General features: G+C 45.7%; 1 protein-coding gene across 1 annotated transcript in view; it reads right to left on the reverse strand.

The window, feature by feature from the left end:
• LOC101024526 (calcium/calmodulin-dependent 3',5'-cyclic nucleotide phosphodiesterase 1C) overlaps positions 1–12,636 on the reverse strand; it is a 445,901-nt gene extending 433,265 nt beyond the window's left edge. The window contains exon 1 of the mRNA XM_031665342.1: positions 11,433–12,636. Within this exon, the coding sequence (XP_031521202.1) occupies positions 11,433–12,045 (613 nt within the window). The 5' untranslated portion in view covers positions 12,046–12,636. The remainder of the gene's footprint in view (positions 1–11,432) is intronic.
• Positions 12,637–14,522: the final 1,886 nt, after the last annotated feature.

The following is a 14,522-nucleotide window of genomic DNA, read 5'->3' on the forward strand; positions in this document are numbered from 1 at the left end:
CATAATAGCAAGAACATTCAGCAAACACTCAGCAACTGATTCTCCACAGCATAGCCAGAGTGTGTGTTTATAAACACAAATCTGATCTTGTCCTCTCTCCCTAAAATGGCCAGCTGCCTTCCACTGCTCTTGGAGAAAAAATCAAAACACTCCAGTGGGCCTATACGGCCTCACATAATCACCTCTCCAGTCTCTTCTTAATGCTCTCACAGCCCTCCATATCCCATCTCCTCCCTCCAGCCACAGGGACTCTGCACAGGCTGCCTGATCCACCTGGAGGCTCTCCCATCACCTCCCCAACACCCTTCACCAGGGAAGCCAATCCCAACCCCCAGACAGATTAGATACCCCTGCTGGGCATGACCACAGCACCCTGGCCTTGCCATCAGAGGACGAAGCACAGTTATACCAATGTCTGTGGGCCCCACTAGGCTGTCAGCACCATGTCATCAGGGCCGGCTTGTTTGCTCACATAGTATTCCTAGTGCCTAACACAATCACTGCCATAAAGAATGCACTGCATAAAGACAGGCTAAGTGAGTGGTTACAGCCCATGCGCAGACAAGGCACTGCAAAGTACGAGTCCAGAGAAAAGCAAAGGCCAGGTCATGGAAGGCCCATGGGACCTACCTGGGAATGTGGGCTTGATCCTGCATCCAGTGGGAGTCTCCCTCCTGGGTTTTAAACGGAAGGGCAGCAGGATCAAAAAGCCTACAGACTTTAAATACTAATTAGATGAGGTGAAGGTGGGAATCTGCACAGGAAAAGGAATCTACAATGGTTCCCAGGTTTCTAGTTCAAATGCCCAGGCTTTCAAAAATGTAGAAACTGGCCAGGCACAGTGCCTCACACCTGTAATCCCAACACTTTAGGAGGCCCAGGCAGGCAGATCACTTGAGGTCAGGGGTTCGAGACCAGCCTGGCTAACATGGTGAAACCCCATCTCCCAGCTACTTGGGCAGCTGAGGCAGGAGAATCACTTGAACCTGGGGGACAGAGGTTGGTGTGAGCCGAGATTATGCCACTACACTCCAGCGTGGGCAACAGAGTGAGACTCCGTCTTAAAAAACAAAATGTAGAAACTGGATTGGAGTCATGGTTCTGAAACCAAGTCACTCCAACTTCCTGGAGTAGCCGTTTCTCCATCTCTGAAATAGAGCTGCTCATAGTTCTCTTTCAGGGGAATTGGTAGCATCAAATGAGCTGATGTTTGGGAATGTTTACCAATAGTAAAGCCTCTCATTATCATCAGCAACATGAGGGCAATGGTTTGCATAATTACCCAAAAAAAAATAGCCTCCTTGAAATAGTCACTAAGACAAGGCTTACAGTCTTACACAACTGGACTAAATTCTGCATCTTTTAAACACTTTTCACTGTTTTAAACAGTTGGCCTCATGAAAGACCCAGACGAGAAAGGAAGAAAATGCATCCTGTTGGAAAACTGGGTTTCCGTGGGGCCCAGCAGATGATTGGGATCTAGTCTGACTCAAGTCCTGCTGGCTCCCTCTTTAAGAGATGATGGATTCCTCTCCAATACTAACTGACTCAATACAATTTGAAAAGCTAAAGTAATTTCCAATTGTTAAAGGTGAGTCACTAGATACAGTGGACCTTTCTGAGAAACTGTAAACTAATCACTTTAAAAAAGAAATCCATTCACTTTCCCACTCACTGCTTAAATCCTATTGTGTTCATGTGTGTTCCCTGGGCCCAAAGTCAGAGAAAAACAATGCCAGTTTTCTCTTAGGACCTCTCAGAGAGATGTAACTTCCAAAGGCCTGGAGGGTTCCCATATTTGTGATTACTGGGCAAACATCTAAGCCAGCAGAAACACCTTCAGGTTTGGCATGAACTAGGAAGAAGAAAAGGGAAGGGGAAGGAGTCAATATTTTTATAACCACCTGCAATTGTCATTACTGGGCTAGAACTTTACATATGTCACATCATATGCAGATATTATTATTCCTACTTTACAAAATTAACAAACAAGACTCAGAAAGTTTAAAAAAAAAAAAAAAGTGGTCAGAGGCCAGGCATAGTGGCTCATGCCTGTAATCCCAACACTTTGGGAGGGCAAAGCAGAAGGATTGCTTGAGCCCACGAGTTGAAGACCAGCCTGAGCAACATAGCGAGCCCCATCTCTAGAAATAATAAAAATAAGTTAGCTGGGCATGGTGGTGCACACCTGTAGTCCCAGCTACTCAGAAGGCTGAGGCAGGGGGATCGCTTGAGCCCAGGAGGTCAAGGCTGTGGTGAACCTTGATCGTACCATTGCACTCCAGCCTAAGTGACAAAGCAAGACTGTCTCTAAAAACTAACTAAATAAATAAGTGGTCAGCTATTTCATAAATGGTGAACATGACAACTTATCCATTCACATTCTGGTTTGTCCATAGATAAAGAAGGGATATTCTCTCTACCGTATACACTACAAAAGTTTTATTGAGATAATCTCCAAGAGCCAATATGTCTGAGAAATGAAATAATGTAATTCAACAGGTCCAACACAGCAAAACCAAAAAATAAAAATAAAAAATAAGCCAGGAAAGAGCCCTGTAGTTGAACTGCACTGAAACCCTTACTTATTACTTTGACCTTGAGCAAGTCACTTCTCCATCTGTCTAATTTCAACTTGTGAAAACTGAATTAGACTATCTATAATGCTGGTGGTTATAGTCCATGCAAGTCCAGAAGGGGTTTTTTCTCCTTTTCTCCTCCCCAAGCCCATGGAATCATACCTGAGCCACTCTATGAAGTTACCACGAAGAGAGGAAGCACAGCCATTTGGGGAAGCAGAGACAAAGTCAGCAAATCAATTCCTGCAATGTGGTTTCTTCTCAAACTCTGGCAGCAGTACTGTGACCTAATACTCAAGGGCAGAGTCTTGGGTGCTTTGGACCCTTGTCCAGGAGACACTGCCTTCCACCAAGTGAAAACCAACTTCTCGCATGTCTGTCTCTAAGCCTGCCCAGGATCCCCTGGGGAAGGCCTGCTTCTCAGGCCAAGGTTCCAACACACTCCAGTGCCTGTCTGCCAGCAGCACAGGAAGTGCCAACCAGCTCTCCCCAAAGCAGCTGGCACCAATTACCCCGACCCAGCTGGAAGCACCCGGCTTGGCTGAGACAGGCACTCCAGATCCCTGGCCTGGTCGGAAATCCTACCCTAAAATAAAGATAGACTTGCAGCCGTGCCAGAATGCTTCATAAGTAGCTGGTGGAGGGTTGGTGGAGGCAGCCAGGGACAGGCAGGTGAGCACCGTCCAGGGAAGCAGCTGTGGGTCTGGGAGTCTTGCCCACACCCTGATTTCAGAGTCCCTCCATCATCACAACCAACAGCTACCAATTAACAGGCACCTAGAGCACACCGGGTTCCTACATTCCTCATCCTCTTGAACCCTCTCAACAACACAACAAAGAAGGAATTGCTATCTCCATTTACTAATGAGGGCCCCAAGGGTCACAGAGGTGAACGATCGTTCCCACAGTCACAGAGATAGGAAGTACCAGAACTGGGTCTAGAGCCCAGGTCTTCTGTATCACTTGCCTTTCCACCTGGCATCCTGGCCTAGGAGAACTAACATTCTAACAAGGACCTGGCAGTTAGGGACTCGCTTTGCAAAACCATCACAAGTGATGCAGTAAATCCTGAAAGATGTTAACCAGCTGAGGAAACAGGAACATGGATCCATGAAGAACAACCATAAAGTATCAAGAGATCATTACCCAAAGACACAAAAGTGAAGCACACGAAAAATGCCAACATTGAACAACAGAAAGCAGAAGACAAAGTCATCCTTTCAGGTTTTCAAACAACAGTACATATGGTAATTTGATCAAGCAGGACTCAGAGTTGGTTATTATTATTTCCAAGTTAAAAATATTATGAAAATATCTTATAATGGATATAAACTATAAATATATAATAATAAAAACATTTATGTAGAACTTACTTTGTACCAGGTGCTATTCTGAGTGCTTGATATGTACTAACTCCTCTAACACCCTAGGAGGTAGGTAATGTAATTGTCTACATTTAACAGATGAGCACATTGAAATACAATAAGGTTAAGTAACTTGTCCAAAATTACACAGCTAATAAACTGTGAAGCCAAAATTCAACCAAGGTAGTCAAACTCCAGAATCCAACTCTTAATCTCTGCACACACTGCCTCTCAAGTCCAACAAGCATTTATCAAGCAGGATCCATGCTAGATGCTTCTATATCTATTATTAATTTGCTATTCATTCTTACGTTTATTCTTCGTAACAAATCTTGTAGCATGAGTTGAAGTCAAAAAGGTTGCATATCACATCAGAATGGAGTTAGCCCTGCAGGCACTCAGAGACACTTGGAAATCTCCAGCTAGTCCCCATTTCCCACTGGAATTTGATGGTTAGCATATAGGTGAAATAGCTGGAAGGCCCGGGCAGCTACACATGGACTTGCCTTTGGTCCTTTCTTGAGTTTAGCTCAGTGGTTATTAAACTTCACTGTAAGTAAGAAAACTGTACAATGCTGTATATACAAAGCATAGTATGCTTGCTTCATGAATAATTTCACCTCTGAGTTCTTAACTAGTCTTGTACGCAGTTTGCCTCCTCTTTGCTCTGAACTCTACAAAGCATCCATCACAAATCCCCAGTGTACCTCACTTAGCCATTCCCAGCATCTCATCTACTCTGGGAAGGCCAGGGTCAGGACCCAAAACTCACCTCTTCCGGGAGAGGCAGGAACTGCAGAGATTTCCTTACTTAACCAGTTTGTTTACAGATGGAGAAACTGTGGCCCAGGTTAAGTGACTTACCCAGGATCAAAAAGCAAGTTAGTAAGGGGCTAACCCCATCTCTGCGTCCAGTATGTGTTTTCTACTAGTCTGTGCTTTTCTTCTCCATGGTTCCCCCACCTTTCTACAGTGTCTACTTCAGTGTTATGTTCAGCAAATATTTATTAACCTACCAATAATAATAGTTCACAATTTTGAATGCCCTGACTGTGCCAGGCCCTGTACTAGAAGCTGGAGCTTCATTATGACTTTCATGGGCCCTAGAAACTTTGCTTTTGTGGGTCCCTTCCTCCACAAAAAAAAAAATTTTAATTTAAAATATATTTTAGGATTGCATTGAAATGAAGAATATAATAATGTTAAGTTTTCTTAACTTCTCTATTATTTGTTGAGGTAAGAACACCTAACATGAGATCTACCCTCTAAGCAAATTTTTAGGTGTATGATGTTGTACTGCAGATCTTTAGAGCTTGACTGAAATTCTATGAAGTCAAGTATTTTCTTCAATCTAAAAGTTTATTTTTTCTTTCAATTCTAAAAGAAATTAAAATATTTTCAGAATCCTAAAAATATTGCTGTCTGATCACTAGGCTTACTGTGCCCAGTGGATCAATCAGCCTTACTAGGTGTTCTAGTTGCACTATCTCATTTGATTTCCTACCCTAGTGTGGTAGATACTATTTATTATGTCCATTTTACAGCTTAGGAGTCTTAACATTAGCCATGAAATGCCACCTCTCTAAGATCACAACCAAAGGAAGATGGGGTTCTGGATTTGAACCACAAGTGTCTAACTCCAGAGACTGTTATATTCTGGACTCTACTCAGTGCAATTTACCCATCCTGGTCCCCTCCTCCTGCTGTGTTCCAGGCCGATCCCGAAGCCCAGCTCAGGACTGTCATTCCTTCGTTACTATTCTCCCCACCACTCCCAACTTCCCATGGCCCCAGGTGGACCCTGTCCAGGTCTGTGGAGGCTGAGAAGACATGCCGGGCACACTGTGTGGCTCTGGAAAGTGCATCAGCCTATAGGAGGGCAGCAGGGTGCCCAGTACCCACTTGACATTTACTCTCATCTGGTGTCAGGGGCCAGCACAGTTGTACAGGGCATCCTGGCTGCCCACCCACAGAGTGCAGTCACAAATCCTGGGGATCACATCACTGATTCTCACCCGCTCCCAGCCAGCACCAGCTCTACTCACAGTATGATTTCAGGCAAAGGGAAAGGACATTGAACAGACACCTACAGTGTGACAGCCAGGTACTGTGTATGGCCCTTCATTCCCCTGGCCATGGTTCACCCACAAAGAAGGTGTTACTACCTCCATTTATTCAGAGAAGAAAATTGAGGCTGAGAGAAGTTAAATGGCTCACCTGATGGGCTTGATAAATCTGCGTGTGACTCCAAAGCCCAGGGTTTCCCACAGCAAATACAAGCTCTCAGCTGGCCCCCTAAAAGCGTGCACTCTAATTGTTTGCTGACAATGGCAACTCCATTATGAGAGCTCCTCAGGCTAAAGACAGGGCTGCACTCGGTGGAAGTGCAAATGCTGTGAAGTGGCATAAACCGGTTTTAACCAGCATTAACTTTCCCTAATAACAAGAAGCATTTGGAGGGCATTTTAGAGTTAACAGGGCAGTTGTTTCATGCAAACCTTCACTCGAACCTCACCATACTGCCAAAACTTAAGGATCTTACTCCCCATTTTACATGTGAGAAAACTGAGGCTCAGAGATAATGTGATTTGCCCATGGTGCAGAATGGAAGAGGATGAACAGCAGAGCAGAGATCGCAAGCCTCCGTTTGCAGACTCCTCTTCTCACACCCTGCTGCACCTGACTCTGACTCTAAGATACAAGTGAGGGAGAGAAGTAGGTCCATGAGCACTGGGAGGTGGCCATAGAATATTTTACCTGGAATCCTTACTGGGTTCTTTGCTCCCCACGATCACTCCCAACCAGGTGTAAAAGGTCCAAAGTTCTTGTTTCCACCCAGACTGCCTGCTTGTTTAAGCAGGCAGATGGAGGGCAGACAAGACACTTAGCTGAGAGAGCACAGAGACCAGTCTGGGCTCAGAAAGTCCTCAACCATATGCCCCAGAGGAGGCCAGGGGCCTCTGCCTCAGCTGGAGAGTGGGCCACACTCCCAGTGTACGCAGCCAATTCATTCAGGCCTCGGCCACCCACAGAGCCCTGCCTGCCCAGATCCCCTCTGAGAGGAGCATCCATTAGCAAACCTCCTCCCTTCAGTTTGGCCTCCATCCCCTGCTGTCCAAGGGTAAGTCAGGGAACCCCCAACTCCCAGCCCCTTGAGCCTCCGATTGCTGTCTAGGGGCTTCTTGTGTTTCCTCCTCTGGGACAACCCAAAGAGAGAAACACAAGGCAGAAAAGCCAGTGGCCGTTGCTACAGGAAACACATCCCTGTTAGCAACACCTCTTCAGTACAGGCCTAGAATTTTCCACAACACCAATAGGTTCATTTTTGAAGGAAGCAGCTTCTTTGACATTCACTCCGCCAACTTCACATCCCTCTGAGCCTCTGGTTTCATCCACTTCCTTCTGACACCCTGCAGGTCATCACCGAGGCCAGGAGGGAAGTGATGGGCCCTCCCTCAGTCCCATTTTCTCATCTGTAAAATGAACAGGGAGGAGCATCAAAAGAGATCGAGTGGGGCCCACTCAGGTGATTTAAAAGAAAAAATGTGCTTTTGTTTTTGGCAGACATACATCATTTTGAGGGGGAGGTGTTTATTTGTATTTCAGGCAGCCTTCTGGAGAGAGCAAGAATCTGTGAATGACTTAATACAAACCCAAATAGACATCCAAACTCCAGAAGGAAAGTTCTTCTGAAATACAAGGTACTGCACCTACGCACCCCAATCATTCACTTCATATGCAAATGCTCCTTCACAAGTACTACCACACCAGAGTCAATTAACACTTGCACTTCTACATATGGCCTTCAATTATGCTCATCAGAATAATCACTTGCTGCAATCATCGTAAGTTCAATGGTTTCCCAGGGATGGAACTCTCAAAGCATCAAGGTGCTTTGAAAGTCACTGCTTGAATGTGGCACGTGTTCAATCTCATAGTCTTGTTTCCCAGACCTCTTGACCACATACCCATTTCATGACCTGAGAAAATTACATCAAGAGGATGGAAAATCATTTGCCCCGGGACAGGGAAGCATGGGACTAAGGGAGTCTAGTGAGGTAGATTAACTAACCTTGTTTCTTCTACCTGATCTTCCTCCAGGGAGCAGCAACCCCACCCTGTCCCACCTGCAGCAATGGTCCCATCTCTTTCTGGTTTGCTCCAGCCTTGGCTGGTTAAGCAGAGCTAACAAATTCCCAGATCTCTCTTCTGCAGGATGATGGGCTAGTCCCGAGGGCCCAGCAGAAATAAAGTCCACTGTGGGAGGCCACATGATGTATGGGACAAACCCCAGGCTGAGGAGTCAGGGCAGATGTGGTTTGAACCCAACTCTGCCACCTCCTAGCTGTATGTCTTCTGGCAAATTATTTCCTCTGGAGTCTTGGGAGTTTCTTCTCCTAAAACAGGGGTCATAACAGCTACCTTTCAGAGCTGTCAAAACATTGCTGATGGGAGTAGAAGCTGGTAAATCTTTTCAGAAGGCAGTTGAGCAATATGTTTTAAAGTTCCTAAAAATGTTCATACTCTTGGACTAAGCAATTAAGCTTCTAGAAGGTTATCTTTAAAAAGTACTCATGGGCTGGGCACAATGGCTCATGCCTGTAATTCTAGCACTTTGGGAGGCCGAGGTGGGTGGATCATGAGGTCAAGAGATCAAGACCATCCTGGCTAACACAGTGAAATCCTGTCTCTACTAAAAATACAAAAAAAAAATTAGTTGGGCGTGGTGGCGGGTGCCTGTAGTCCCAGCTACTTGGGAGGCTGAGGCAGGAGAATGGTGTGAACCCGGGAGGTGGAGCTTGCAGTGAACTGAGATCATGCCATTGCACTCCAGCCTGGGCAACAGAGAGAGACTCTGTCTCAAAAAAAGTACTCATGGATATACTCATAGATTTAGTTTTTTATCACTGTTTATTATGGTGAAAATTAAAAGTAACCTAAGTAGCCAACATTAGGAAGTTGATTTTTAAAATACGTTATATATAGCATGAAACAAAACTAATAAGGTATTTTTAATAACACATTTTTCAAAAATTATGATTTCACTTTGTAAAAACAATGTACATATTAGAAGTATATACAAGAATTATTAATATTTAGCATTGGATGATAAAATGACAGTTGATTTTCTTTCTTCCTTTTTTATTATTATATTTTCTAAACTTGGCCTAAAATTTCTTAAATGTCTCTCTAGCAACTTACTAATTTCTGCTTTTTAAAATGGTTATGTATGAACATATCACATCGCCCCAAGAATACAAATTCCTTGAACACAGATTCTAAGTCTGATTTATCTTCATAAACTCTCCATGATATTAGCTTAGTGCCTTGAATAATTACAATTACCATTTATTGAATGTTTGCCGTGTGGCAGGCATTGCGCTAAATTGTATCTCTTAATATAGTAAAATTGAATAAATGTGGAAAGGGGGAGGGAAGAAGAATAAGCAGAAAGAAGTGAATGAATAAATTCTCAGCAATCTGAAATAAGTTGGCAGCTATCGCACTTGGAAGTGACCAGCTCATTTTTAGAGTCTCTACTGACCACCAGACCATACCAATCTGCTAGACCATCTCTTCTAACAGAAAGGGAAAATGTCAGGAGGAGGAGGACCACACTATGATCCTGGATTTGAGAAAGCCACACTTTGGAGGATAAGATCTCATAAGGACAACCTGGTATAACTTTTGAGAATTTTCTTACCAGAGTCAAGAAAACCAATTTAACATGACAATGATCTATTAATGAAACACTTTTGACTTTAGCAACCTTTAATTCTTTTCTACAAACACTCCCTTAGCACCCACCAACACCATTTGAGAGAGAAATATACATAAGCAGTCTCACCCTTAAGGAATTTCTCATGCAATGAGGACTACCAACAGGTGCCTAAATAACTGATTCAAGGCAGGGTGTGAGCTCCAACAGAGAACTCCCAGACTGGAGGGGGTGCCAAGGAAGAAATTATTTCTGATGGGGATGGACAGTGGAAGAGGTGGAAAGTGAGAGCTGGGATCTGAAGCACAGACAAGATTTCTCAATGCTGTGCTGGGGGAATGGCATTCCTGCCTGCGGGAACATCCTAGGCAAAGGCTCAGAGGGGTGGGATTTGGTACGTTTGGAGAAGGGCAAGTGTTCAGTCCATACCCCAGAAACCTTGGGTTACTTCATTAAGAACAAAAGTGGCCCTCAGATGAGCTCCGTTCCTTGGTCTCTTCTTGGCCCTGGTACTTTCCTGATACACATCCAAGCAGACACAGCCCACAGAAAGCAAAACAATCTACCCCCTCGTTTTCAAAGGCTTTGGGGTTCAGTTCGGATTAAGACCACAGTAACTTGAGTACTTCCAAAAGTAGGAATCAGAGTGGCTCCTGCCTCTGTCCTGCTGTTCTCCAGAGGCTGAAGTCCCAAGGAGCAGGCCTCCAGGGCTCTACCTGGGACTTGAGTTCTACTCACCTCCAAGGAAGATGTGGAGGCAATCCCTGACAAGTTGTTTCAAAACAGCCACAGCATGGGGCGGAAGGTAGCAGTATCAAGGACCCACCTCTTCAAATGCTAGGCTTCCAGAGGGTCAACCCTGTGGCCCTGCTGCTCCCTGAGGGTCCCCACAACCCCCTGTGGTCCTCCTCCTGGTGATGGGTTTTGGGGGAAAGAAAACAGGAGCCACTGGGAGTCCCAAGGGCAGGAGAGGAAAACACCACCTGCAGCTCAGAGACATCACAGCTTTTTCTCCAATACTTTCGGTAGCATGACATATGATCCCCCCTCCCTGCGGCCTCTCTCTCTGAGACTGAATTTGCCTCTTTTTCTGCTTTATTTTTCTGAATCTCTCTGTTCTCTTCTCTCTCTTCATGTGTCCCTTTTCCTTTGTTTCAACTTTTATAGAAACTATTGTTCAATCTCAATCTCTCTCTCTCTGAATTCCCCGGTCTCTGCCTCTCTCAGCCTCTCCTCTCTTGTTTCAGTCCCTGTCTCCACGTCTCTGTCACTCTACTAGCCTGTCTTGATGTCCGTCTCTATCTCTGGAGTCTAGGTGTTTCTGTCAGCGTCCCCGTGTCTGGATGTTCCTACTGCTCTGTGTGTCTCTATTATGTCCACATCTCCCTGTCGCTTTCTGTCTCCCTCTCTCGGCACTCCTATCTTCATCTCTCCATCGCAGCGTCTCCAGCCCTATTTCCACCCCTCCTGTCCCCCGGCCTGCGTTATTAAAATCAGCCAGGAAGCTGAGCGGTTCGGGGAGGTGTGATGCTGAAAACCAGCTTCCGCGCGACGCCGGGTCGGAGCCCGCGAGGAGTGCCCGGGAGACAGCCCAGGGTGCGGTTTCTGTCCCGACCCAGTCGCCGCTCCCGGGGACTCCCGCCCGGCGAGCACACTCCGGCCCCAGCCCAACCCCTGAGCTCCCCCTGCCCGCTTAGAAAGGAACTCTGGCCGCCACCGGAGAGGGCGTTTTTCCGAGCCAGGAGTCAGAGAGGGGTGGAAAGTTCTCACCGATGGTGAAGCTGTAGCCATCGATGCTGAAAGTGGCGCTCCGGCATTTTTTGAAGCCCTCCTTCCTGTTGCTGGCGTCCGTCATGGCTCGGCCGGCCGGGCAGGGACCTCGCAGCTCAACCAGCGGCGTCCGCGGTCCCCTCCTCCACCACGGCGGAGTGAGCAGCCCGGGGTTCGGCGGCGAATCCTGCCCCAGCCGCGCCGCGCTGTCACCCTCAGCCCCGCCGCGCGCTGGCAGCTGAGTGCCTGGAGACAAGCGTGGGGACCCAACGTCAACAGCTAAAGGGCTAGGAGCTCGGCGGAGGCAGGAGCCGTCGCGACTGTCCCATCTCCAAGCTCCAGAGGCGGCAAGAGGAGTGTCAGGAAGGGAGGACGCGCGCCCGAGCGCGTGGACGGGGCTGACGGGTGGGCGCGGAGGTCCCTGCCTGGCCACGCTACTTTCTGCCACCCGCGGGGTCCGCGCGCCCCAGCCACGTCTGTTTTCCACTTCAGCTTCTCCTTCCGTCTCTGGTGGCTGGGGGGATTTGGGGACCCAAGGGAATGGCTGGATTGGCGTCGTGCGTCTTCTGGATATGTTTTCTCTGGCAGACCGGGGAGCTTCCAGAAAGCACATCAACAGATGGAAAAGCAAACCCCTTAGCCATCAGATGTTGCCGAAGTTTACTCCAAACAAGGAAGTCGGGAAAATCGCCACGCCCACTTCCTCCCAGCCACTGTCCCCAGCACTGACCTGGAGCCCCGATAGTGTTCCTTCTCCACTGTCCCTCCCAGGAAGGTAATTGAAAGTCACCCGAGGCTCTCTGATGTGAAATGTAGAATCGAATTAGAACTCGCCCCTTACCATCCATTCCAAATAGCTTGTCCTGACCTTTCGAATTTGGGTTTGCCCAATGTGATAGACTCCTGGAATTTGCTGATGTGGAAGATATCTACCAATCCCATAGTTGACGCTCTTATTACAGGAGAGGAAACTGAGGCTGGGTGGGGCTTGAGGAAAGTGCTACACAAGGAAGCGGCGGACTTAGGAGGCAGAAATTTCACTTTATGACGAAGCCACGTTGGCCATTGGCCTTTCCAGTGCCTGAAATGACCGAGTTAGGCAAGGCTTATACTGGGAAAATTATTCCCACCGATCAGCAAGCAATTATTGAGGATTTACAGTTGCAGTGCTGTTAGGGGCTGCGGATGGCCATGGGAAAAGAGACCAGAGCTGAGTCCCACAGAAGAGTCCGCGGTATAACAATGTGGAATAAGGGTCCTGTGCTCAAGCTATTGTGAGACTACAATTAATTTAGCCTCATTTTTGTGATGAAATTTGACACACTTAACAAACATTTGCCAATAATAAGAATTAACCAGGTATATTCCTAATTGATTCCAGTTGAGTTTAGAGGATAATGGCTCCACATATCTTCAGAATCTAATGAAGATTAGAAACCTTGTCCCAAAAAAAGCACACAGACACACATGTACCGTATTCTACATACAATTTCAGGGGGCCCATTAAAACCCCCAAGCCTACTGGAACCTAGGTTAATGTATGTCCCCAGAATTTAATCTTTTTCAATTCACCATGTATTTTTAAAGAAATTGAATTGTGTCAGAGTGTAGTTGACACTTCAGTTGTAAATTCTCTCAGGGAAGACCTAGAACCATATTCACATGGTCTGGTTAGGTTGTAGCAAGATTAATTAATCATAAAGGCAACCAACAGTGTCACGAACCTCATGCCACATAGAATGGCATATTTCAGCATGTAGTCAGGGGTGTTTCAAAATCATCATGTAGTCCCTGAGACTGGAATACCCACGCCTGGAACCTGTTACAACATGGAGGCATGAAAAGGGCTCTGCTCACAGATAGACCTGGGTCTGAAAGCTGGCTCCACCACTTACCAGCTACATGGCCGTCTGACCTCCCTGAATCTTACTTTCCTTCTCTGACAATGAGGATTAAGTAGGAGTAAGGGCATAAAACCTAGGCACACAATACGCATCCAATTATTGCAATCACTGCTGATTCCCAGATTTTATTACATAGACTCCATGGAAAATTCTTCTCTGTGACAATAATGTATTTTAGTTATTGTTGCCACCATTAATTTTACGGGTGAAGAGAATTTTTATATGTAACATTTTATATATACTACATGTAATATAATGTGGGCTTGGTTTTTTGTTTGTTTGTGTTTGAGACAGTGTCTCACTCTGCTGCCCAGGCTGGAGTACAGTGGTGCAATCATGGCTCACTGGCTTCGATCTCCTGGGCTCAAGTGATCCTCCCACTGCAGCCTCCAAAGTAGCGGGCTCTATAGATACATGCCACCATACCCGGCTGCTTAAAAAAAAAAAAAAAATTGTAGAGGCAAGGTCTCACTATGTTGCCTAGGCTTGTCTTGAACTCCTGAGCTGAAGTCATTCTTTGCCTCCATCTTCCAAAATGTTGGGATTACAAGAATGAGACACATGCCTGACCTTAATATTATGTATTTTTTAATATAGTAACCACCAAAGGTTTCTTATAGTTCCCCTTTCCCTGTATTTCTCTCATCTTACCAAGCTTCTAAGTGAACAACATGTCTTTTTTTGTGCCAAAATAAGTCCTCAGCTGAGAGCCTAAGTCTCCTGTAGTAAATTATCTTAAAAAGAAAAAAAAGAAAGAAAAAGTCTATTGAAATGGAATTTTTCCTTGCGTAAGTGAGTGAAATTAAAACTTAGTATTTAATCATCTTAACAGAAAAGCTTTTTGAAATATAACCTATAAAAATAATAAAAATGCAATCATTTCTCTGTCCCCTAAAGTCTGGTAAAAATAACTTGCCTGAATAATTAGAACTGTTTTTAAACTGCTTCTCCCCAGAATCATTATCTCTCTCCCTGGTTTTAGAGATTGTACACCTACAGAACCACTAAAATGCACTGCTTCAAGTGCAAACTCTTAAAGCAGCCTTTTCAGTCTTTGGGTTCTCACACCAAACCAAGTGAAGTTGAATGCTACCATTACGTAAGTCAAGAAAGAATGAGTTCAAGACTGAGATCAAAAGAAGCACTGCTTTTGTTTGCTCTTTCAGAAATGCTCACTCAATAAAGC

This window comes from Papio anubis, chromosome 4 (assembly GCF_008728515.1).
Source record: "Papio anubis isolate 15944 chromosome 4, Panubis1.0, whole genome shotgun sequence".
Classification (NCBI taxonomy): Eukaryota; Metazoa; Chordata; class Mammalia; order Primates; family Cercopithecidae; genus Papio; species Papio anubis.